Below are 24510 nucleotides of genomic sequence, written 5' to 3' on the forward strand. Positions count from 1 at the left end.
GCCCGGACCATTGTGGAGGCACAGGATCAATAATTGTATCACAGTCTTTACCTGTGAGTCTTGGGTCTGTGTGTAGTTTGCACAATACCTGTGTGTGTTACATTCCCAAGAACATGATGCAACATTACTTTTCTCTTTCTGGGGCTGTGTATTTTATGACTGAGTGTTTCCTGAGTGTCTGGTAATCATTTTTATGTGGGAGGAGGGCATAGGTTTTGTGGATTTTATACCACATGCCTATAAAAAGAAATGCTAAGCCATCTGAGACCTGTATTATAATTTCGTTTCATACTCTGATTCAGAGCTATTGATGCTCTGAATATGTGAGAATATCTCCCCAAGAGTAGCTAAGGAATTTCACACCAAAATTCTACTCTGACCTCCCAGAGACAAAGACTGAGAGACTAATGAATAAGTAAACTGGAAGTAAATTAATAAATCAAAAGCTATAACACCTAACTAGCAGAGAATTTTGTTTTAGTGCTGTGAAGCATGGGCTAGTCATTATAACTAGTTTTCTTTGTGTCTGCCAAATGTCCCAACCATCTGAGAGGTCAGGTGATTGCTATTACAGTACACTTCACATTTTTCCAGTGTGGCAGTTGCACACGGAGAATACAGCACAGCTAGGTTGCCATAAAACAGTATTATTTAAGCAACAAAATATTTTAATACCTCTATCATAAACAGATAAGAAAAGTTAATAGCACAGAAGTACTTTATATCTCTTTGCCTGGAAGGGGTTAACAAGAACAGTGAGCCTGGCTGTCACCTGACCAGAGGACCAATCAGAGGACAGGATACTTTCAAATCTTGACGGAGGGAAGTTTTTGTGCTGTGCTGTTAGTTTTGGTTGTTGTTCACTCTGGGGGCTCAGAGGGACCAGACGTGCAACCAGGTTTCTCTCCAATCTCCCTGATACAGGTTCTTATAGATTCAGAATAGTGAGTACTAGATAGATAAAGCGAGTTAGGCTTATGTTTGTTTTCTTTATTTGCAAATGTGTATTTGGCTGAAAGGAGTTCAAATTGGTATTTTGCTGAAAAGATTTTAATTTGTACTTGTATAGTTAGGCTGGGAGGGTATTCCCAATGTCTATAGCTGAAAGACCCTGTACCTATTCCGTCTTAAATTTACAAAGACAATTTTTACTGTTTTTCCTTCTTTAATTAAAAGCTTTTCTTGTTTCAGAACCTGATTGTTTTTTTATTCTGGTGAGATCCCAGGGGACTGGGTCTGGATTCACCAGGGAATTGGTGGGGAGAAAGGAGGGAAGAGGGAGAGAGAGGATGATTTCTCTCTGTGCCAGGATTACTTTCTCTCAGGAAGAGTCTGGGAGGGGGAAAGAGAAGGAGGGAGGAAGGTGAATTGTCCTCTCTGTTTTGTGATTCAAGAGGGAGGAAAGTGAATTGTCCTCTCTGTTTTGTGATTCAAGAGGGAGGAAAGTGAATTGTCCTCTCTGTTTTGTGATTCAAGGAGTTTGAATCACAGTGATCTTCCAGGGTAACCCAGGGAGGGGAAGTCTGGGAGAGGCAACGGTGAGGGAAAGGGTTTACTTTCCTTGTGTTAAGAGCCAGAGGGTCTGGGTCTTCGGGGTCCCCAGGCAAGGTTTTGTGGGGACCAGAGTGTACTAGGCACTGGAATTCCTGGTTGGTGGCAGCGCTACAGGTTCTAAGCTGGTAATTGAGCTTAGAGGAATTAATGCTGGTACCCCATCTTTTGGACGCTAAGGTTCAGAGTGGGGAATTGTACCATGATAACCTCTTGTGCAGTATTCTCTTTAATGAAGCTCTTTCATTAACAGGGACAGTGTGCACAGGATTCAATACCAGATCATGTTCCTGGTGCCCACCAGTTTGGCCTTGCTAAAGGGAGCCACATAGTACTGCTTTTTAATCAATCAGCTGTCAGAAGGAAGTAGGTATATCTTGAATTACACATGACACATAGTCTTGCATTTAGCTGCATAACAGAGAACAATTTCTATGAAGGAGTAGTGTAGCAGGGTTTCTCCCCAAACCCAGCGTCAGACCTTGCCTCTGCCTTAATTTCTTTACTCTGCCATTATCAACTAAAGCACCAAACCTGGTGGATTGTAATTACACTACTCTCCCAAGATCTTCTTTATTAACATAAAGTAATAGTTTAACTCAAAATCAGAGTCTCCCAGACTTCCTCTTCAGGCATAGCTCTCCTTTGTGCCCCTTGTGGGCTTCTAAATCTCTCACAGGGTTTTCCTCCCCCTCCCAAAATATTCCAGTCAGGTCTTATTCCAGAAACTTCTTCCTCAATTCCCTCTGGATCCCCTACAGGAAGCCCTTTCTGCACTCACTCCTCCGGTCACCTGCTCTGAGAGCTAAGGAGAGTCTTCCTGCTCAGTTTTTCCACCAGTAGGCTGGTTTCCAGCCTTCCCACCCTGCTCTTATAAACACTCCCTAGATATCTGTCTATGTGCTAAGAAGCATCTTCTGATCTTTTCAGTCTCTCCCTGAACTCAGGCTTCTCTATATATCCCAGCAGGCCTGGCTATGGGTCACAGGCTTCTACCAGGTTAGCCCAGGGCTCATTTCCTTTACCTGGAGAGGTGGGCTGAGTCTTCAAAAAAAAAATTGGAGATATACCTATCTCCTAGAACTGGAAGGGACCTTGAAAGGTCATTGAGTCCAGCCCCCTGCCTTCAGTAGCAGGACCAATTTTTGCCCCAGCCCTAAGTGGCCCCCTTAAGGATTGAACTCAAGCCTGGGTTTGGCAGGCTAATATGCAAACCACTGAGCTATCCCTCCCCTCCCCAAAGGTGCAGCTGAATCCAACCCTCTTAAAGAGCCCACTAACCTTGTAACAAGCTGTGTGTTTCTGATATATGAAATTACTTTTTATTGTGGAAACTCTATTGGTTATGCTCTCAAACATATCTAGTGGGTTATAATTTGCTCTGGTCCTTTTTAAACCAATAACTTTTAGTCTTAAGGGAAGTTTTCTATCACTATAGAACAAGGATTTGAAAAATATTCTATTTTTATTGTCTAGACTTTCTATCCAGCTGAATCTGAGAACCTTTGCCACTAGTGGCCTGATTTACTACCTGGCTCACCAGAATCAGATTGACTATGCAGCCCTTCAGCTTCATGGGGGACAACTCTATTTCTTATTTGATCTTGGAAAAGGAAAAGCAGTAGCCTTTCACCCTGCAGCCATCAATGATGGCAAATGGCACACGGTAGGTACCCAAGAGGCTTTAACTCACCTGCAATCAATTTTGCTTGCCTTGTCCACACATTAGCAAGAGTGTTTGCATGCACGACTTGGCCACTTACTAATGGACTTCTCTTTTTTATTCTTATTAACTGTGAAGTGAGTCCTGCATCTTGTAGCCTATAAAGTACTTAAGCTTATTCAGAGAAAATTATTTAAATTATTTTATTTCTATGTGAAAATCCTTCAGAGTGGCCTGGAAACTCTGAGTTTACCCACATGGAGTTGTAAGTGTTAGGGCTACTCTGGGCTGGAGTACACCAAACCCCTAAGGTGCCAGTAACATGGTAAGTGTACCATGATTTGGAGGCAAACATTTCAGGTGCTTCAACAGCTAGGCCTTCTGGTGCTAGTCCTTGTGGATCTGAATAATCACCCAGACATGTGGTTAAGGGAAAAGGGTATTTAACTAGGTCTGGAAGGAAAGGGAAAGGTTGCAAATACCATAGGTACAGAGGCTTAAACAGCTACAGTTCAAAGAGAACAGTAGCAGTTCTTGTTAGAGCCTTGAGACAGTCCAGTTGAGTCAGGGATCTTCATGCCTAGTTCCTGGGTCTCTCTCTTCAGTCTGGTCTCTATTCAAGCAAATAGGAGCTTGCAGGTTTCCAGGCCAGGCTCAGTTAGTGTCTCTTATTGGGACCTTGCTGCACTAGCTTGCTCTCCAACCATTGTTGCTCCCCCATAAGCCCTACACAGATCTACGCCCAGCTATAGTGTCTGGCAGATACAGCTTGTTCCACACACGGCTCTGCTCACAGTTCCTGGGGAATTCCCTATCTGCACTCAGCTTCCCTGCAGATCCTCGCTACTCGCTGCTGCTTCCCAAAGACGCCTCGTCATTTCCTTGTTCAGGGTCCTTCATCCTACCTGGCCAGGAGGAAGGGGATGTGCAGTGGGTAGGGAACTCATTGGAAATGTAGTCCCTGCTTAGCAGGTTCATCACAGAATTTTTCTACAGATTCCTCCATCAAGGGGTAAGGGTTGGTGCAATGTAGAGAAAGTGCGTTTGTTGGCCACAGATGTCAGGGAATCCAGTAGAGATTCAGTGCAGAGACCTTGTATCTCTATACCTTGCCCCTCTCTCTGGTTCCCTGTCAGCAGAGGTCTGCTGGACCCCCTTGTCTCTAGGAGGCTCCTCCCTTTGTGAGGAGGTTGGGTTCCACGCTGCACTGGAGCTACACGTAAAGGTTAGAACTAACTCTGTCAGCATTAACTTTATCGTGAATTTTCCTTGAGTCTGGTGTGGAAGACTATATACATCCCATTAGTTCTTGCCCTTCTTCTCCATGGCTAGAGACCTGAGGGGGCTTCTGTGGGGATGGATGGCACAGAGGTGCCACCTTCCACATCGAGCCTGGGAATCCTCGGAATATTGTCTTGCATGCCTAATACAAATAGAGCAACAGACAACAAACTACCACACAAAGAAAGCAAAGATGACACCACAGATGAGCTCTAGTATATGTTGAGGGGCAGAATATTACAGAATTATGGTCCCCACCAGCAGTTTTGAAGCTGACTTAAATATAACTAAAATAGACTTGTTGTTTTATTTCATGCATTAAATACTGATAGTAAGACCTTGAAATGCACTTGCAGGACAATAGGCAATCAGTGCAGGCCATGGAGTGTTTGAGTATCAGTGATTTGGGGATGTAGGCCCTTGAGCAGTAATGCTGTTGCGTTCTGAAATAACCTCAACTTGTGGATGACTTCTAAGAGTAACTCCAAATACAGCATGCTAACTCAATCTAGTCTCTGAAATCGTCTTCAGAAATGGATCTTGTCCACTCTTATTGTGGGCAGCAGGTTGATACAAACTTTGCTATTTCTTTTAGGTAAAGACAGAGTATGGTAAACGAAAAGGCATAATCACCGTCGATGGACAGGAATCTGCAACAGTTAATGCTCTGGGAGATGGTAACACGTTGGATGTGGAGGGGAAGCTCTATCTGGGAGGGCTTCCTTTAGATTATACAGCTAGAAATATTGGAAATGTAAGATTTCTTTTGAAAATGTCTTCATTAAAAATTTATAGGAGATAACCCAAATGGTTCATAGCATAAGCTAAGCCCCAACTATCTGGGGTTAGGAAGCATAATTTTCCAGTACAGGTTTCTTTCACTTTTCTCTATAGCACCTGGTACTGGTCACTGACTGGGATAGGATACTGGACTAGATGGTCTGTTATCTATGGCAATTCTGCCTCTTTGTGTATTGTAACTTCACACGTACCTCTTCCATAATTGGACTTACTGTATTACAGGCTAATAAAGATGTGAACACTTTGAATCTATAATTTAATCAAAACAATGGTTAGAAATAGTAGTGATTTTCATAATAACGTACTGAAGCAAATTCAAGCGCCTTTAATTTATGAGCTTGTTCTCTGTTCCCGTTAATGGCAGTGGCAACCCTCTCATTTATTTGCGTCACAGAAGGAATAGGCCCCTCAAGCATGTGTCTTTGACTATTAGCATTTCTAGGCAGTTTTGATATACTCTGTCGTTTTTACTGCTGTAAGTCATCATATACATTTGCGGCACTATATAAATAATTATGTTGGTGCTTTAAATCCCTGAATGTTCTCTTCAGAGAATCCTTAGTTTACAGTGATATCAGGCATTGCTGTGAGAGATCAGCCTGCAGTTTGCCTAGGGTGACCAGACAGCAAGTATGAAAAATCAGGACATGCGGTGGGGGGTAATAGGAGCCTATATAAGAAAAAGACCCAAAAATCGGGACTGTCCCTATAAAATCAGGACATCTGGTCACCCTAAATTTGCCTTATGTATTAACTGTCATATCCCACTATGTTTAGGTCACTCACAGTATCCCTGCATGCATTGGCAGTGTGATGATTAACAACAAACAACTTGACAAAGAGAGCCCCGTCTCCATCCTTGCTGTGAATAAATGTTATGCAACAGCACAGGAAGGCACTTTCTTTAATGGAAGTGGGTTTGCTGCTCTAGGTAAGTGTCATTAATAGAGTCAATAGCTTATTGAATTAGTGCTCATGAAAACACATCAATTTTATGTCTAGATGCAACGAACATAATTAAATGACACTTCATTCAACTATTGTATATTCTGGCTATGTATTTCTAACTGACTCCTTCCCCCTTTATGTCCAAGACTGCCCCCTGTCCACTCGCTAATGATCTGGCAGTCTGCAGAGGAGTCTCTGACACAAGTAAAAAGACCTAACTCTTCTCCAGCTGAGAAAAGAAACAGTGATATATGTGTGTGTGTATGTGTGTGTGTGTGTTGTGTAAGAGTTTAAACTGCTGTAATTTAAAGGCTGAGGAATCAGAAGGTATAAAGGAGTGAATTTGAAAAAGGGTGGGGCTCACTTTACACTTTTTCCATAGGTGCTGGAACTGGTGGTGCTGCCACACCTCCTGGCTTGAAGTGGTTTCCATCATCTTCAGGGTTTACAGTTTGGTTCAATGGCTCTCAGCACCCCCCTTTCCCCCAATACAAAATGTTCCAGCACTTCTGACTTTTTCTGTTCCCTCAACATATTGAACTACACCGGTGTAAACTCCCTTAGATCTACTTAAGCCCAGTGTACTGATGTAAGAGTCTAAATGAGTGAAAGGGAACTTCACCACCTGTAAGGGAATTTTAACTCTCATCACTTTACACATAGTTTCTGAATTTGGATTATAGTCTACAAACAGCTTTCCAGAGACTCAGCACAAACCCTGTCCATTCAGGGTAATTAACATGCCTATTAATTATTACATGTACTATTGATTACTTGTCGCAGTTCAGGGCAACTTCACTTGTATTCCCCCTCCATGCAGTGGCACTCTTAGGGCACATCTGCACTGCACTTTCCTCACACCCGTTTATAGAGTATAAACACTGCATGCCCCCCTAGCATGGGTACAGATAGCAGGGTAGATGGTAAGGCACTGCGTAGGGGAGTAAAGATATGCTTAAACCCTGTGGATATGCACCCTATACATCTCTCTACACGCCCACACAGTGCTGTTTTCAGCAGTATAGTGTCCTGTGCCACACCACTGATGGAATCTTTCCTCACTGCAGGGAAAGGCTCAGGCAGTGGGGAAGGCTTCCTGCTGCTGGAGCTTTTCCATGCAGCCTCCCTGCTGCCAGTCTTTAATAAACAGCTTAATAGCTCACAGTGGCAAGTTACCAGACAGTTTTCTCTAAGCAAATACATTTATTCTTAGGGTAAAAGCATTACAGAAAAATAACATATTAAAAATAATAAAGAACCTACACACACACTAAGAAGTTTACCAGAGATCACTCCCACCATTTCCATAAGGATTCTGGCCCGTGTCAGTCCTTCGAACCTTTCCCTAAAGATTGGGACCCTCCCCTTGGACAGAGGGTTCTGTCTGTTTGCTGCATCAGAAGGAAGGCCTTGCATTCTTTGTCTGTTGGCCTCTGGAGAATCCACTTTGAACTAGTATAGGCAAGCCTGCCACAGGAGTTGGTGTCTCTCTGGGTTGTTTCAACCTGAGAGAATTAGCCCACTGTTTTTAGTTCCTGGAGGGGCTGTGGTTACCTTACCCCATGGAATTACATACAATCCCTGGCCCACAATGATACATAAACTCAATACAATACAAAGATATATTGCAGAACATTGCTATATCTGTCACATGCCTAATCTTTTACTTTATGCTTATCATCTATTTTTCAGTCAAAGAAGGTTATAAAGTCCGATCTGATGTGAACGTTACATTTGAGTTCCGCACCAGGGCTATGAATGGAGTTCTTCTTGGAATCAGTAGTGCTAAAGTAGATGCCATTGGACTGGAGATTGTGAATGGCAAGGTGGGTTGCATAGGTAGGAGACACTCACTAGGGCAGCTGAATTTAGGGATCGTTCTCCAAGGCTTGTGCACAATGGGAAAGTCAGATGTGTTGAGCATTACATCAGTAGTAAGTGATGAAACCAAAAGACCAGAAGACAATGTGATAGAAACAAAGATGTTGCCATGATTCATAAATACAACATGTAATCTGGGACAAACTTTTGGTCACAAGGAAGGTGGGTTCACATCATAATGTTCACCACAATGTGAAGCAGCACAGGGACTCCTCATCCTATAGTTACTGCCCATAGTACTTACGTCAGCCTGAAGAATTTGTGCTTTCCTTTCTAGTTGGACTAGCTACTGTACTGTGTGTGCTGTTTGCTGGACCACCAAAATACCTTTCATATATGTTGGTACCCTTTTCAATTAAGCTAAACTTGCCCTTACCCAAGGATGCTCTTGCAGAAAGTATTTAGCTGCTGTGTCTTAGCAAGAATTTTGTTAGCATAGGTGAAAGTCCTATTGTTATTCTGAGATGAGAAATTGTCTGGACATGGAATGAGTCACCATAACGCATTCAATCATTTTCTTTTAGAGTGAGACTGAAGAGCTTGGAGGAAAGTATATATAAGAAAGTTGGCTTAAGTTTCCCTGTTTCTTTTGCTAAAAGTCGTAGTTATTTATAAAGCTGATTTATAAATCCATCAATTTAATTTTACTTAGGAAAAGAAAATAGTACAAGATTTAGTCCCCTTTTTGGCGACAGTTAAAACAAAGGAGAACTGTAAAGCTCTAAAACAAGATTAATGTAAACAGATGAGGCCTTTTAAATTGAATTAAAAACAAATTCTGTGATTATTTTCCAGTATAAATTATATTTTTGAATTATATTTCTTTCTGGATACAATTGACAAAGCTAAAAGCTAACAACATTAAATAAAACTTTTCAGTGAGTCTGCCTAACGATACTTCAGCAGTGAAGAAAAGCATAAGCCAGCTCAGAATAACAGAACCCAAAGAAAACACAATGGCTGTGTGAACCAAGCCATCTCATAAGCAGTGTTGTGAATTTACAGGAAATATTTTTCCATTAAGTGTTTTTTTTTATGGAGGTGGAGGCTTTTATGCCTTTATGTGAGATACGGGGGCTGGTGGGATTGTCCACCACTACTTTCCCCCATGCATACCCTCATCCTTAAGGCTTCATGTCCCAACTATCATCTCTTCAGTTGTATTAGAATGGACACGGCATCCTTGGACACCTTAGTGAACATGTGGGAAAACGGTAGCATTACCAAAGTATCATTAGGTTTCTGAGAGTCTCAAAGCTAGTGGGAAAAGTGGGGACTTGCAGGGAAGAATCGGGATATGTATATAAAAACATCTCTTTATTTAAATAGGTTAAAAAGGGAAAAAATTGCCAACTACAAAAATCACCTAATTTAAGGCATTATCTGCTCATTTGAACCATGAATAAATAAGTAGCCTGAGCTCACTGCAAGAGCCGGGCTTCTGCCTCCTCATGTTAATCCCAATAGTGCCCAGGCTCTCTTGAGAGGGAGCCTGTGGCTATTCAGCTCAGCCCTCTGGGCATCAGGACATTTCTCATTATCTGTTACCCAGACAATTTAAAATCTTCCGCATCCAAGAAAAAAGAACCAACTTACATGTAATGCTGTTGACTAGGGAGCTCATCACCCTATTACAATAGAATAACAATTCCTTATCCCACACTTCAATTTATCCATTTGCAGACAATGCTCCCAACAAAAATTGCTTATCTAAATATTGAAGATTTGGTAGAGCTGGCTATGTCTGAAGTCAAGAATTCCCACCTTTTTTATGGGTACAAAAATGCCCAGCTGCTAGCCATGCTTCCATTATAGGGAACTTCAATCTTTATGGTTAGTACTCCAGGTAATTAACTGTGTTCCGGGTCTCACTGGTCATTATGATTCAGAAAGCTACACAGAAAGTATCTTGTAGCAATCAGTACATAGTTGCCCACTTCAAATAAATAAGTAAATAATACATTGCTTTTAAATATTTTCCCCAATTTGCCCTTGTTTTGGGGTAATATTTACATGTTTGAGAGTCAACACAAAAAAGATGTCTTTTAGTCTGTTTAAAAAAGAAAAGAAAAATGAAAGAAGAAATAGGACCACACATTCATATATATGTATCCACACACACATTGGCACTGACTTAGTGGTTTCCCATCCTATACATAACTGCTGCCCTATTGAAGCAATTACTGGACATGATGGTCTTAGTGCTCCAATGTAAATCAGCTGCAATACCTATTAAGTAAGTGGAAGTACACTGGTGTAGAAGAACCAGTCCCCATAGTTATAGCAAACATTTATATCCCAAATAAAGAATGCCCAGCTTGTTAATGTATCATGGTTAGGTTTAGAAAATATTTTAATAAGGCTTAAACTCCAGCTATTAAATTGATTACTGTGCTTTGGGTAATCGTCAGTCATTTATTTTTTTAAAAAGGAACTCTTTGCAGCAGCTAGAATATGCTTTTATTCAATTAAATTGCTCCACATGTTCTTACTGTCTGTGTCATTATTGGCATCTGGTTATTTGTTCAGGTTTTGTTCCATGTCAACAATGGAGCTGGCAGAATAACAGCCACATATGAACCACGAGGTGCAAATAGCTTATGTGATGGAAAGTGGCACAAGCTTCAAGCAAACAAAAGCAAACATCGCATTGCTCTGACGATTGATGGGAATTTGGTTCAGGCTGATAATCCCCACATCCAGTCAACATCTGCAGATACAAACAATCCCATTTATGTTGGAGGCTATCCAGGTATGTACCGTAGTATTTCTCTCTCACTAAATAGCTAACTAGGCAGTTCACAAGCTGCATAGACCATAATAATGTAGTGACTGTAATGTGAGATCACAGCTATGCTAAGAGCCTATTAACTTTTTTGAGTCTCCGGAATTTACTTTGTGGAGGGTGGGTTAACTCCGGTCATGAAAAATTGATATGGATTTATTGAACTAGATCAATTGAACTTGGCACAAGAAGGTGTACATTTACACTTCCTTGCCAAGTCTCAACCCTAACACTGGAGGAGAGTTGTACCTTGTGAAATACTTCCCTCCCTTGCGGTTTCAATGGAATATGGCGACTTTTCAATCTGAGGCGACACAGGATCCTCACTTGTGGAGCATGTTGTGAGGGTGTGCTGTATCAGCGGGCATATCAAGGCATTCCCCGTCCCCCCACCATCTGTGTAGGCATTTATACAGCGCTCACCCCCACTTGCTGTGGCCATGCTACATGGCTAGCATGACGCATTATGGGGCTGTGCTTGTCCTCTGAGATCCCTCCCTCTCTGCAGTGGAGGGGAGGTTGCCAACTACTTGGTGTGACACTTTCTCTGGGTGCTCGGAACTGCGGGTGCCCTCTTGTTACCCCTCTGCGTTAGTAAGAGAGAGACTTGCTGATGCTAAGCTGAGTGATAGCTCCCTGTCATCCCCATTTGTTAGGCACCCCCGACAGAGTTCTCAGGAGTCTGCCAGCCCTTACTTTGCCTTGCAGGTAAAGCTTGGTACACCCCAGAGCCCAAGCCCCCTTGAAGAATGCTCCTCCATGGTATCCAGTCCGGTCACTGGACACTCTCAGTAATTACCAAGTCTGCTGCCTCCAAAGAGACAGTCTACCCATCAGGTTACACACAAGCATTTACACTTCGCTTAATGTTACAGCACTAAGATTTACTTAGGATAAAGCAAAATGAAGTCTGTTAACAAAGATAGGGATTTAAGTGATTGAAGCACGGTGGTTTGGTCAGTCAGCTGGCCTAGTGGTCTGGGACTCCAACTTCAGTCTTTTTTTTAGTATGTTTCAGTCCCTCTTTATAAGTTTCCTGCTGGACTGGTTCTTTGCTGGTAACTCCTCGCCCTGTCCTTCCTGGGGTCAGAAGTTGAGACTTTGGCCTGGGGTAGGGAAACCTCCTGCTCCACTAAGTCCTGGCCAGGGCCGTGAAAGAGTAACCACGTAGGATGGCCTGGGGTCAGCCTGCCCCCTGCTCACATTCTCCTGGACCACTTCCTACCACACCGTGTGTCTCTGTTTGGGGTGCGGCCATAGCTGAATTAAAGTCTTTGCCTCAAACCCCTGAACCGATGCCTGAAATATCCTGGCAGGGGGTTGGAGGGCCTTACCTTGAGGTGGGAGGCTCCCACTGGCATGGCCCTGCAGCTTCTAGGTGGTGGAGGGGCCAGAGGGGAAGGGGGATCTCCGTGCTGCCCACCCCCACAGGCCCTGCCCCCGCAGATCCCATTGGCTGCAGATCCTTGCCAGTGGGAGCTGCAGCAGCCCGTGCTTGTGCCCCTCTGCCACCTAGGAGCTGCAGGGACACAGAGCTGGGTAAGGAGCCCCTGCCAGCCCCACCTCCCCCTTGCGCACCAGCAGGGGGCCTGGGCCATACATCATGGCCCAACCCTCCCCCCCAGCTCCAGTGGGGTCCCAGGCCACCTCCCCCAGCAGTCCCCGCCCAAGTTTTAGTCGCAGGTATTTTTAGTAAACGTCACGGACAGGTCACAGGCCATGAATTTTTGTTTACTTCCTGTGACCTGTCCGTGACGTTTACTAAAAATACCCCTGACTAAAACGTAGCCTTACTTATGATGACCAGTATGGTATAAACTTTTATTTGATACCTTACACGGCATTGCTGATAGGTAAATACTATGACAACAATGTGTTAGATGTAGTGAGTTAGGAGTTGCCGTTACAAGACAGTGATGTCTTTACAGTTGGCAATGAGGGGGTCATACTTGAGTCTGTGAGGGACTGTTTCTACAGGCCAAGATAGACACTGGGTGTAAATTTATCTCTAGGTCTCAATTGCTCTGCACAATTTCCTTTTTCATATAAATATTATTGTCATTAAATTATAATAATGCCAAGAAAAATAGAGTGTAGTGCTTTTAAGATTAAATTGTACTGTAGGCCATAATTTGGGTTAGGCCAATTTTGCATTGAATTTAGCCATTAAAAAGATTGCATTTGTAACATCAGAAAATTGGCCACTTTGCAAGCACAGTGAACATATTTATTTGTAGCTTTTTAATCCCTATACTTCTATTGAGCCTGAATAGATGTCAGACAATGATGAATTATTAAACAAAGTGGGAAACACCCACATAAATTGATCTCTGAAACAGTAGTTATTATTAGAACAGATAGACCCATCATGGGTTGGACCCCTTTGTCTTCCAGTGGAAAAACACTGGCATTCCAACAGGGGTTGGGGGGTTCCAGTACCAGGTGGCTCAGTCACATGTTTCCGGGCAGGGTCATAGCAGCCAATCTTGTAGGCTGTCTCAAGCGTCCACAGGAAGACTAAACTCTTCCACAGTCCTTTGTCTTTTTGCTGATGGGCCATCAGCCCTGTCTGGCTTTGCATTGTTGTACCTGAAGGGCTAGTTGTGAGTGACACCCAAAGTAGCACATCTGAAATATAGATACATGGTCAATATTCCTAACTTCAGATACAGAAATGAGACAGGCATACAAACTGAATAATCACATTCAGTAAATCATAATCTTTCCAATGATATCTTACATGAGCCATCTTACACAAAGTATATGTTATGCAATATCCATATCATAAGCATATTTCCATAAAGAATCTGGAGTGTAATGTCACTAGGCGTATTTGTTATGAAGAGTTTAGATTAATGAAATCTACAGAGCAAATATGACTTTTAAGCATTTGGAAAGCTTTAGGAATAATACTTTGCACTTGTACAGCATCATGGGTATTGGAGCTCGAGATAGTTTACAGCTATTAATGAATGACTCCATCAAGCATGGCTACTGCTTAATCTCCTAGGATTCCATGGAAGGTTTTATGGGGCTTATGTTTGTTTAAATGGTGCTAATGCAACAGTAATTGTGCCACTAGCAAGATTCTTCTTGGAAATATGTATCATAGGTGCAGAGAAGGGAGAAATTCACCCACCACAGTGCTGCAGAAAGCATTCAGTGCACTGTTTCACCTCTTGCATCATGCAATAGAGCTAGTCTCTGTAAACAGTTCCATGTAGTTCAGCATGAAGGGATGGACTGGGGGAGCGACTAAGGCCAAGGAGTACAAGGTTATGCAGCTCTAGCAGCTGCAATGTCCTGGTAGAAGATATACTGGGCTCCAAATCAGCTTGTTCTGTAATAATGATTGTGGCATGGCTATCGCCTCCCTTCCCTCAGGCTGAGGTGGTTTCTTTCCCTTACTGCTGACTGGATTGCCGGTCTAGTTTGGCTGGTGCAAACCACGTGGCAGTTTTTGAAAACTATGAGCCTGAGCCTGGAAGCACTGAGCACTTTCTGAGTGGTCTGAGCATCCTCAACTCCCACTGATGCTGGTAGAATCTGGGGCTCTGCTGCCTCTACTTTTATGTCCAATGATTTTTATTAATAACTTCTAAGCCTGGCACTTGCTACCATTCTTCACATGCCGCTTCCGTCCCCTTCCAATAGAAGCAGATTCTAGGTATTTCATATTTTCTTTTTCAGCTGATATGAAGCAAAACTGTCTGACAAGCAAGAGCTCGTTTCATGGGTGTTTGAGAAACCTTAAGCTGATTAAGGGTCAACAGGTAGAATCCTATGACTTCAGCCAAGCCTTTGACCTGCTTGGTGTGTTTCCTCATTCGTGCCCCGGGGCTGAGCACTAAACTTCAGGGAAGGATTTTGGGATCGAGATGAGTTTTAAAATTTCTTACTGAAGAGGTGATTTTTTTTTTAATGAGAACCCCAGGTGTCTGTTAACTTTCCAACTCAGGACAAATATTTTTTAGAAAAAGTTCTGTGCTTATATTTTTTAACTAAAATCGTTTTATACAACCAATACCTCTACTAAAATGTTAACAGCATTAATTAGGTATTTTTCTCTTTTAGAAACGTTGTTAATCAGTGTTTACAAGGTGTGTTCTGTTTGCTTGACAGTATTTTGTTGTATTTTATATTGGTCTTTTATAATAAAAATAAAATTGGACCATACAGTGAAAATGCAATAGAATGTGCATTATTTCATGTGGTGTAGTAGTTGTACACTTTAATTGTGAGAAAAGAACCAGCTACTATGAAGTGCGATACACAAGAAGACACAAACATCCAGCAGAAGGCACAGGAAGCTAATGGCATAATTGTGATGATATAAAGCAAATAATGCTAGTATACTGAATGCGACCTAACACATGACCAGAATCCTCCTGTTTATGTTTTCTCTTTCATATTTGTCTTCTCTGTTAGCTTTTATTCCATTCCCTTTTGCTCAATACCAAACATTTAATGCTCTTGCCATCCCTTACTCAGTATAATAGGGGAGTTACAGATTGGCTGAAATGTCACATGGTTAGTTGGTGCACAGGCAGCAACTGCATGGTGTGGAGAAACGTGCACCATGCTGTGCATGGTAAACCAGACACCTTATTTCCCATGCCAAAGGGGACAGAGACTAGATTCTGCATTTCAGGCACTGGTGTTGAATACTAATCCACATTGAAGAGCACAGCAGCTATTTCCTTTGGAAACCAGTGTTGGGGTTGGGGGTCCATATGGTACCTTGCAACTCTGCAGATCTTAGGCTGCTGAGTAGTTCTTCGCTTTGAGTGGCCTTTGAATGGCCCTCTCACACCTATGGTTTGCCTAGTGCATTTTCCTCTACCTGCATTCAATACTTTGCTTATGTGTTGAAGCAATGGGACCTAAGCTGATGTTTTTGGGATACGTAGTCACACTAACCTAAGCAGAGTAAACCAATTCATTTCACTGAATAGATCACTGAACAGTCATTGGATGGTAATGACTTGTGATTCCCAGGATCATGGGCTTGGCTGTCAACATGGATCTACTGTAGATATGCCAGCTTCTTTATGATGTAACTCTTCTTTGTATTGTTTTTTAAAAAAACCCTTGTTTGCCTTTTAATATTTTGTTTGGATTTTTCCTTATTCATTTTGAGCCTAATTCTGCCACTTATTTAAAAGTTGGTGAAAGCCTGGCTCCACTGAAGTCAATGGGAGATTTGCCATTGATTTCAGTGAGGCCAGGGTTTCAGCCTGTTAGCAATACCTTACTCCCTAGGTAGTCCAATGGGACAGTTATGGAGCAGAGCAGGAGTCAGCAACCTTTGGCACATGGCCCATCAGGGTAATCTGCTGGCAGGCCACGGGACATTTTGTTTAAATTGACCATCTGCAGACACGGCTCCCCCTTCAGCTCTCAGTGGCTGCAGTTTGACATTTCCAGCCAATGGGAGCTGCGGGAAGCAGTGGCCATCACATTCCTGTGGCCCGTGCCACTGCCCACAGCCTTACTGGCCGGGAACGGTGAACTGCAGCCACTGGGAGCTGCAGAGGGCTGTGCCTGTCGATAGTCAACATAAACAAAATGTCTTGTGGCCTGCCAGGGGATTACCCTGATGGGCCACGTGGCAAAGGTTGTCGACCCCTAGTAGAGTATTTCTGTACTTCAGAACGGGTGACAGAATCAGGCCCCTTATTATTGTACTATATTTGTCCACGTAATTCTCTAAGTGCCCTCACAAAGGGGCTACTTTTAAAATAAAATTGACTCACTTCCCAAAATCCTGACTCACCCATTTCCCAGGTAACCATGTATTAAAAATGCAGTGAGAATTTTTACGAGAGGGTTAGTTTACATTGTTTTTATTTTTGTCATGGATAAAATACAATGTACATGTTCTACATTACAAATACACTACTATGCAGAGAGTGGAATTTATTGTAACAAAACAGTCAACATTCTAACAAGGAGAGGTAAGGAAAAATATACATACAAACATTTGATTCACCTAATGGCATCATATTATTTTCCAGGGGAATGACATATTATGGAAAACTGCCCTCCCCCCCTCATCTGAAACAGTTAGGGTTCCTAAAAACTGATCTGTTACCTAACATTCGAACCACCCATGATTCACTATAGTTGTTTTGAATATGACCAGATATAAGATCAAAGAGTGAGGCAACACGTCTGGTGTGCAATTGCTTTCTTAGCAAGAAATAAGTCATTCTGGTTTTTAAAACTGGCTGATTTCCAGATCTAGCCCACTGAAAGGAAACATTGTTAACGCAGCAATATCAAAGGCTGTGAGGCAAGCAGAAGTAAGCAATGCTACTACTAAGGAAGCTTTGGAATAAAACGCTTCTAAGCCAGAATTTTTTTTCCTGGCAAATGCACTGAGGTAGTTTACAGTGTATATACACATTATAAAGACATTAGCAATATGAAAAGGAGTGGGATTGTTCCAATATGTTTCTAATAACTACTTCTTACATGCCTACAGCTAATGTGTTGATGCAGAAAATGATCTATTTGCAGCCCATGGAGTGTGTAAACACTTAAGGCATCTCTGGAGGTTGTTGAATAGGTTCTACTCCTAAACATGTTCAGGCCCTTATTAATATTTCACTGAACAATTTTGTTACCTAATAAACCAACATGTAACCACTTTGAATGGAACTGTTGCTAATGGAAGCAGAAATCCAGAAACATAGGCTATACTTTTCAAACTGGCAGGCCTAATGTTAAGACCCCAGGCTTGAACATTTTGGCTGTAATATTTATTTTCCTGTTAGCCAATGTAAAACTTGTAACATAAGTAACAACACCAATTTACAATAAAGATGACTTAGGTAATTAGTTCCTTCTCTCCTTCATGTCAATAGGATTTTTAATTTTAACGTCAATGACAGCAAGATTTTGGCCCTATATTACCAGTCTGTATACTGTTCATAGAGTCTATTCCAATACTTATGTGCTATGCAAGGATTAAAGTGACAGACAGTTTTAATTAAAAAAGTAATCATTCCAGTATCAAAGGATAGATTTGCTTAAATCAAATTTGGCTTTCCTCTGTCCCTATGCAAAGAGGGGAGGTGGCTAAGGTATTCCAAGCAGCCTTCCTTCTTGTGTAATGTATAGCGGTATTTGTTTTAGCAAGATTTCCAGTGGAATCTACATTTGAGAGTCCAAAACGTACAGAGTAAGTTACAGTTTGAATGCTTGGGGACAAGGTGGAGAAGTTAAATGTGTTTGAATGTACTTCTGATAAATCATTTAAAATGAAGAACCCAAGATAACATTTCTGATGCGCAGGATTTCTGTGAAATCAGATTTCACATTCAGTGGTAATAAATATAATATTACTTTGTACTTATATACTGCTCTTCACATTCAAAGGATTTTGCACATAAAATCCCTAGGAGCTGTTTATCCTTTTATAAGATATGTTTACAATGCCTGTTCAACTAACAGGGGTTGCATGCACATATCTGAGAGCAGAATTTGACCGTAACTAATTCTTATGCTACCCCCCTGAGAACAGCACTATTAGCCCTATTTTATAGTTAAGACCATGGGGGCAGCGGGATTAAGTGACTTGACCACAGAAGGAACCAGTGTAAGAATCCGTACTAGAACATTTGAGCTATTAGTCTTGTTCCCAAACCACTGGCCTACGTCTCTCAAATACACGTGAATAAAGAGTTGTGAAAACAAGAAATATATTGGTTTTTATTACAGCTGTGCTAGAACTAGAATTGGGCAAAGATTCATATTATGCCCAGGAGCTGAAGAAAAGCAAGTTTGCAAAATTTAGGTGAGGGTATCCAATGTTGTTAAATTTTAATCCTACCCTGTAGCTTGAAGACAGGAAACCAAATTCTGCCCCCTGTATGCTCAACTCAAAAAGTGAAATATTCCATATGCCACAGATTGGCTTTGCTTACTAAATACCACCAATAAGGTTGCATAGGTGTAGTGGAGGGCATGATATAGAGTAATCTGAAACCTAAAGTAAGATTTCAAAATATATAACAATAGTAATTACACAGATGTAGCAAACCATCACAAGCTACATGCTCTTTCATCAAGATAAAGTACTTCACATTTATTTGTGGGACACAATTCGTAACAGTTATCCATTGCTACCTCATGAATGAAGGATTATTTCTTTCTATATTCCTGTGGCCAATTCATGGAGGGAAAAAAACACCCAAGTGATTATACAGGTCATACCACAGATGAATTTATCATACAATAAATATGCCAATGACAGAAATATCCCTTGTTAAATCTGAAGGCTCTATAACTTCCTGTTTTTGCAGCTTGAGAAAGAAAGTCTTGATTGCAAATGGGCAAGCATATATCTATGCATGCAGTAGCGTACAGCCTGATCGTGCCTAGCCAGCTGGAGCGCTGTGGCACTGCTACTGACCGGCTAAAAATTGGGCATATTCTAGTAAATACATTTGTTATACTGGCTCCCCAACCTCATTCCAGCCTGTTTGTTTGTCTTGACCTATTAAATCTCCTCTTTTAGACTGTATGCAATTTGCAGCAGTGTCTGTTATTTATTACTTGTTTGTGCAGTGCCTGGCACAGTGAGGCCCAACCCGCCTGTGGCCTTTAGGCACTACCACATTTAGCATTGGCTAAATTAATAATAAATCCTACTTGTCATCTGGAACAGTCTTCCAAGGGGAGCAGTGGGGGCAAAAGACATATCTGGCTTCAAGACTAAGCTTGATAAGTTTATGGAGGGAGTGGTATGATGGGATAGCCTAATTTTGGCAATTAATTGATCTTTGATTATTAGCAGTAAATATGCCCAATGGCCTGTGATGGGATGTTGGATGGGATGGGATCTGAGTTACTACAGAGAATTCTTCCCTGGGTGTCTGGCTGGGTACTGGGAGTCTTGCCCACATGCTCAGGGTTTAGCTGATTGCCATATTTGGGGTCGGGAAGGAATTTTCCCCCAGGGCAGATTGGCAGAGGTCCTGTGAGTTTTTCGCCTTCCTCAGCAGTGTGGGGCACAAGTCACTTGCTGGAAGAGTCTCTGAAGTCTTTAAACCATGATTTGAGGACTTCAATAGCTCAGACATAGGTTAGGGGTTTATTACAGGAGTGGGTGGGTGAGATCCTGTGGCCTGCATTGTGCAGGAGGTCAGACTAGATGATGATAATGGTCCCTTCTGACCTCAGAGTCTATGACTCGGACTCTTCTTCATCTCTATGAAGAGGAAAAACCTAAAACGCCTGCCTCAGTACACAAGTGTCAGACAAGATCTTTTTTCTGAACACTGCTGATAAGACTAAAAACTCCTTACACATTAAATTCAAATAGACCAAGGAAAAACAATTAGTCTAAAAATTAGAAAATATTAGGTTTTCGAGAAAAAGGGGCCATATATGGACATTACCCTAAGACATTCAGCACACATATTAAGGTAATCATGCAGAAAACATTTTAAACCTCTGACTTGTCAGTGAAAACTGGAGGGAAAAACTAGTGTCTCTCTCAGAGCCCCGTCACTTTTACATGTGCGTGTAGAATAGGGAAGGAGGGAGAAGGACGTATTGTTTAATTTGTGAGGCAGTGGTGCTACAAATACATTGGTACATGGTCAACACTGGAGAAAGATGTATCAGAAGGCTGCTAGTAGTAACATATACAGTACAACATACATAAACAGTACGTTTGTCTTTACACAGTAGTTCTTTCTCCTCAGTATCAGCTACTAATGAGGAGTGAGTCAGCGGCACAAATATTGTAACAATGTACATTTTACGTTATAAACTGGTTTGCTTTTGACAGAAGGGTTCGAGTTTATCACTTAAACACATTTTGGCACTGCTGTCAGTCCAGCTCCCATAGTCCATGTTTAATAGATCATTGTCCCTTCTTGCATACCATGTGATTCCTTTGCATTACCTTGCAGTCGGTAGCGTTCACTACATTCTCAGATGTCATTGTGTTATCTGTTTATAAAAATGTGTTTTCTCAGCATCAAGTCAAGAAGTGAAAAAAAAATACTCTATTCCACAGGTTGTGTCTAAGTACCTCTGTTCCTTCCTCCTTCATGTCTATTGAACAACTGGCACAAATATAATCCATGTGAGTGTCACCATTGTATAATGTTCCATAAATTGGGGTAACAGCTCTCATGACCTATTCGGTATATGGAAAGGCTCAATAGTAAAGTACATTGGGAGGAATATATATAAAATAACAAATGCTTTGGTTTCATCTGTGGCCAGGTCTTCTTGAGCTGGAAGGCATCATTGCCATCTTTTTGGCTTTTTTCCAAATCACTGAGGTGTGATATCTTTGTAAGCTTCAACTTGATTTTGGTTTTATCACCCATTCTGCTTGAGGATTTGCACGATAAACATCTAACATGTATGCATCTGGGTCCAAACAATGCAGTCCTGAAACAAAAATGAAGAGTAATTGTTCATTGTTCTCGGTATGCTGATAAATCCAACAGATCTAGATTTTCAGAAGTGTGCTTGAGCAAGTTTCCAAACTGCACAGAAGCAAGTCAGGTTTTGTGTGTGCACATTCCAATTTGAATGTGCATGTAATAGGTGGCTTGGAGGTCTGGGTGGCCTAGTGGCTAGAGCATGTGGCTCTCAACCCCATTGCTTGGTTGAGGAGACAGAGTCTTTAAGGACAGGGGAGTAGGAGGACCCAGGTCCACCCTCTCCACCAGGTCCCAGCCCAGGGTCCTGTGTACATCAACTCCTGAATGCAGGGGGGGAAGGAGGGGAGTTCCCAGCAGAGAGTCAAAATCCACTGTCCTGGGCTACCTGCTATCAGTCTGTTCAGTCTGGGGTGTGGCCCCTCTAGTACAGTTTGCTGGGCCGCTTCCTTCCTGTAGGTCCTCTCTTGGGTGGTGCCTTGCCACAGTCCTAGGCTTCCTTGGGTGGGGCATCTGCATGTTGGCGAGGGCAAGCCCCACAATGTCTCTGGGGATCACTCACTCAGTTACCTTAGGTGCTGGAGGCTCCTAGGTCTCCTTTGCAGTCTCCCTTGGCTGGGGAGACAGTGCTTATTCCCTGCTGGCTGCCTTGGCTGGCAGGCCAGCTCCTTCCCCTCAGATTGGGAGGCAGCTAGCTTCTGCCTGTTCCTCAGTCAGCCCTGAACTGAGTTACACTCTTCTTTTCTGCCTCTCCGGGCCTAGCACTGGCTGCAGGCCTAATGGGGCGGGGCTAGCTGGGCCCAAAGCCTCTCTTTAACCTTTGCTGTGCTGGCTGGCAGTATCTCTGCTTTATCATAATGCAGAAAAGGATGTTTCTGCAAATCTGCTCTACATTGTTTCTAATTAATGATCAATCTACCGTCACTTGCTGGTTCACCTGGAAAATTCCTTGCACTCCATTTAGTTATACACTCAATGCACCAGCATTGTGGCTTCACTATAAACAGTGACCGTATTGTTGCTATGAACATAATTGTATGTGTCCTTACTCTGCATGAATCTCTCAGTTTAGGATTGTAACCAATAACCTTCCTTCTTATCCCAATATGTATATATTGTTTCTTACTGGCATTGATCAAAAAGAAACTCTATGTTGCAGATATACTCCCATCTGAGCACGAACTGCCTAAGCAAAGATTTAAAACATAGTCCAAAATAATCTTTAGTAAGGAGAAAGGAAAACAATGTAGCTGTATAATATTGAATTAAAAGCTTTGTTTCTTCGCCTTTTGGGTAAGATCACATTGAATTTCAATGCATTGTTACTATCATATTTATTCCAAAGGTTGCTCAGCACTATACAGAACATGGATATAGTTCTGCTCCAAGGAACTTACAATCTAAATAAACATAGGCACACAGGGAGTTGTTGAATTCCTCCCAGCCCCTGCATTTCTATCTCAAGCTTTGGGGAGGGTCTCACTGAAAGGTATCAAGGGAGAAATGAGATTTGAGAATATATTTAAATGTAAGGAGGGAATTTGCTGGCAAGCAAGGCGAAGAAGGGTACTCTAACTATTGGGATTACATGGCAGAAGGCATGAAGAAGGTGTGAGAAAAGTAAGAAAAGGTCAGGTGAACTTGGCAGGAACACAGATATTGACTAGGGGTCCTGCGGCAATGTCTTTATCAGGTTGTTATAAGCTGAACTTGGTCACTGAACCTTCTCTGAAGCCCTTGAAGTCAACAGGAATCTTTCCATTGACTACTGGGCTTTGGATCACTCTACCTCTTGCCCTTCATTCTGCAGATGGACTGCAGTATAGAAGATTCTACTCTGTAAAGATATCAAACAAATGGAAAATTAAGAAATTTAGAATTGAATTTTAAGAATGTTTACCTATGTTTCCTCCAATTTCATATAAACGTTGGCTCTGGACTTCCGTGTTCTTTGACGATGCATGGCTATCATGGAGAAGAAATTGAGTTTTAGTGTTTTATTGTATTACTGTGATTGCATACATTGAAAATGATATTTATATCATAAACAAACAAGGAATTCTATAGATCTGTTCCAGTAGTGACAAATTTATGTACTCAGTGTAAGCATTTATACCTCATTCAGCACTACAGAATATTGTCTGCAGAATGGGAAGTATATTATAGTAGCAGAATTAACTATAGCCTATGACAGTGTTCTCTATCAGGGGTATGTGTATCCCAGGGGTTACATCAAGTTTCAGCTCATCTAGATATTTGCCTAGTTTTACCACAGGCTACGTAAAAAGCATTAGTGAAGTCAGTACAAACTAAAATTTCATATGGAGAATCACTTCTTTATAGTGCTCTATATACTATACATTGAAGTGTAAATACAATATTTATATTCCAATTGATTTACATGGTAAAAATGAGAAAGTCAGCAATATTTGAGTAATAGTGGGCTATGACACCTTTTGTATTTTTATATTTGGTTTTGTAAGCAAGTAGTTTTTAAGTGAGGTGAAACTTGGGGTATGCAAGAAAGATCAGACTCCTGAAAGGGGCATAATAGTCTGGAAGCACTGAGAGCCACTGGCCTATAAAAGGCCAGGTTCTGCACCAATTTTTACCTTGTTAAATTTCCACTAAACTCAGTAGGATTATATGGGGTGTAAATTAGTGTAGGAACTAGTTTATCTGTGACTGGTGGTATATAGTATGCCAGGCTAGTGGTACAGTTATTCTGTTATTAAAAGTGGTTTTAAAAAGACTCTGGAAAATAGAAATGTTGTTTGGAACAACAAATACATTAAAATGATGGCAGAACACTACTATTTTAGTTTATTTTTTTCTCCTACATAAAGCCTTTTGGCCAATTCTGCCCTCAGATATATGTGCATAAGTGTCACTGAAGGCAATGGAATGCACGCATCCAATTGATCTCTTATTTTGCATTCTATTTCTGTGATTACTTTTAGAAGTCTTAATATATCAACAGAGTAACAAGAACAATTGCCATATCACATTATTATGATGGAGAGGGTTGTTATCATCTTAGAACTGTAGTTGTAGACATTGTTATGCTAGCTGTAACTAGTGAACCTGTATCATCAATACAACAAAGGATTACTGCAGGCAATTTATGCTAGATTTATTTCAAGAACAGAACTATGTAATAGCACCAAAGGACTTTGCTGAAGGACTTTCAG

The 24510-nt window shown here is 41.6% G+C and overlaps 2 protein-coding genes across 3 annotated transcripts in view; one reads left to right on the top strand and one right to left on the bottom strand.

Annotated features, from left to right (window-relative positions):
- Nucleotides 1-15005, top strand: part of LAMA1 (laminin subunit alpha 1) — a 147702-nt gene extending 132697 nt beyond the window's left edge. The window contains exons 57-63 of the mRNA XM_050942086.1: nucleotides 1805-1917; nucleotides 3028-3217; nucleotides 5091-5249; nucleotides 6074-6227; nucleotides 7937-8070; nucleotides 10655-10877; nucleotides 14601-15005. Of these exons, the coding sequence (XP_050798043.1) occupies nucleotides 1805-1917; nucleotides 3028-3217; nucleotides 5091-5249; nucleotides 6074-6227; nucleotides 7937-8070; nucleotides 10655-10877; nucleotides 14601-14761 (1134 nt within the window). The 3' untranslated portion in view covers nucleotides 14762-15005. The remainder of the gene's footprint in view (nucleotides 1-1804; nucleotides 1918-3027; nucleotides 3218-5090; nucleotides 5250-6073; nucleotides 6228-7936; nucleotides 8071-10654; nucleotides 10878-14600) is intronic.
- Nucleotides 15006-20325: 5320 nt separating this feature from the next.
- The window catches only part of ARHGAP28 (Rho GTPase activating protein 28), a 98575-nt gene continuing 94390 nt past the window's right edge, over nucleotides 20326-24510 (bottom strand). For both annotated transcript variants that reach the window (XM_050942146.1, XM_050942147.1), the window contains exons 14-15: nucleotides 23220-23284; nucleotides 20326-21326 (exon numbers count right to left, since the gene is read on the bottom strand). In XM_050942146.1, the coding sequence (XP_050798103.1) occupies nucleotides 21235-21326; nucleotides 23220-23284 (157 nt within the window). In that variant the 3' untranslated portion in view covers nucleotides 20326-21234. The remainder of the gene's footprint in view (nucleotides 21327-23219; nucleotides 23285-24510) is intronic.

This window comes from Gopherus flavomarginatus, chromosome 2 (genome assembly GCF_025201925.1).
Source record: "Gopherus flavomarginatus isolate rGopFla2 chromosome 2, rGopFla2.mat.asm, whole genome shotgun sequence".
NCBI classification, from domain to species: Eukaryota; Metazoa; Chordata; order Testudines; family Testudinidae; genus Gopherus; species Gopherus flavomarginatus.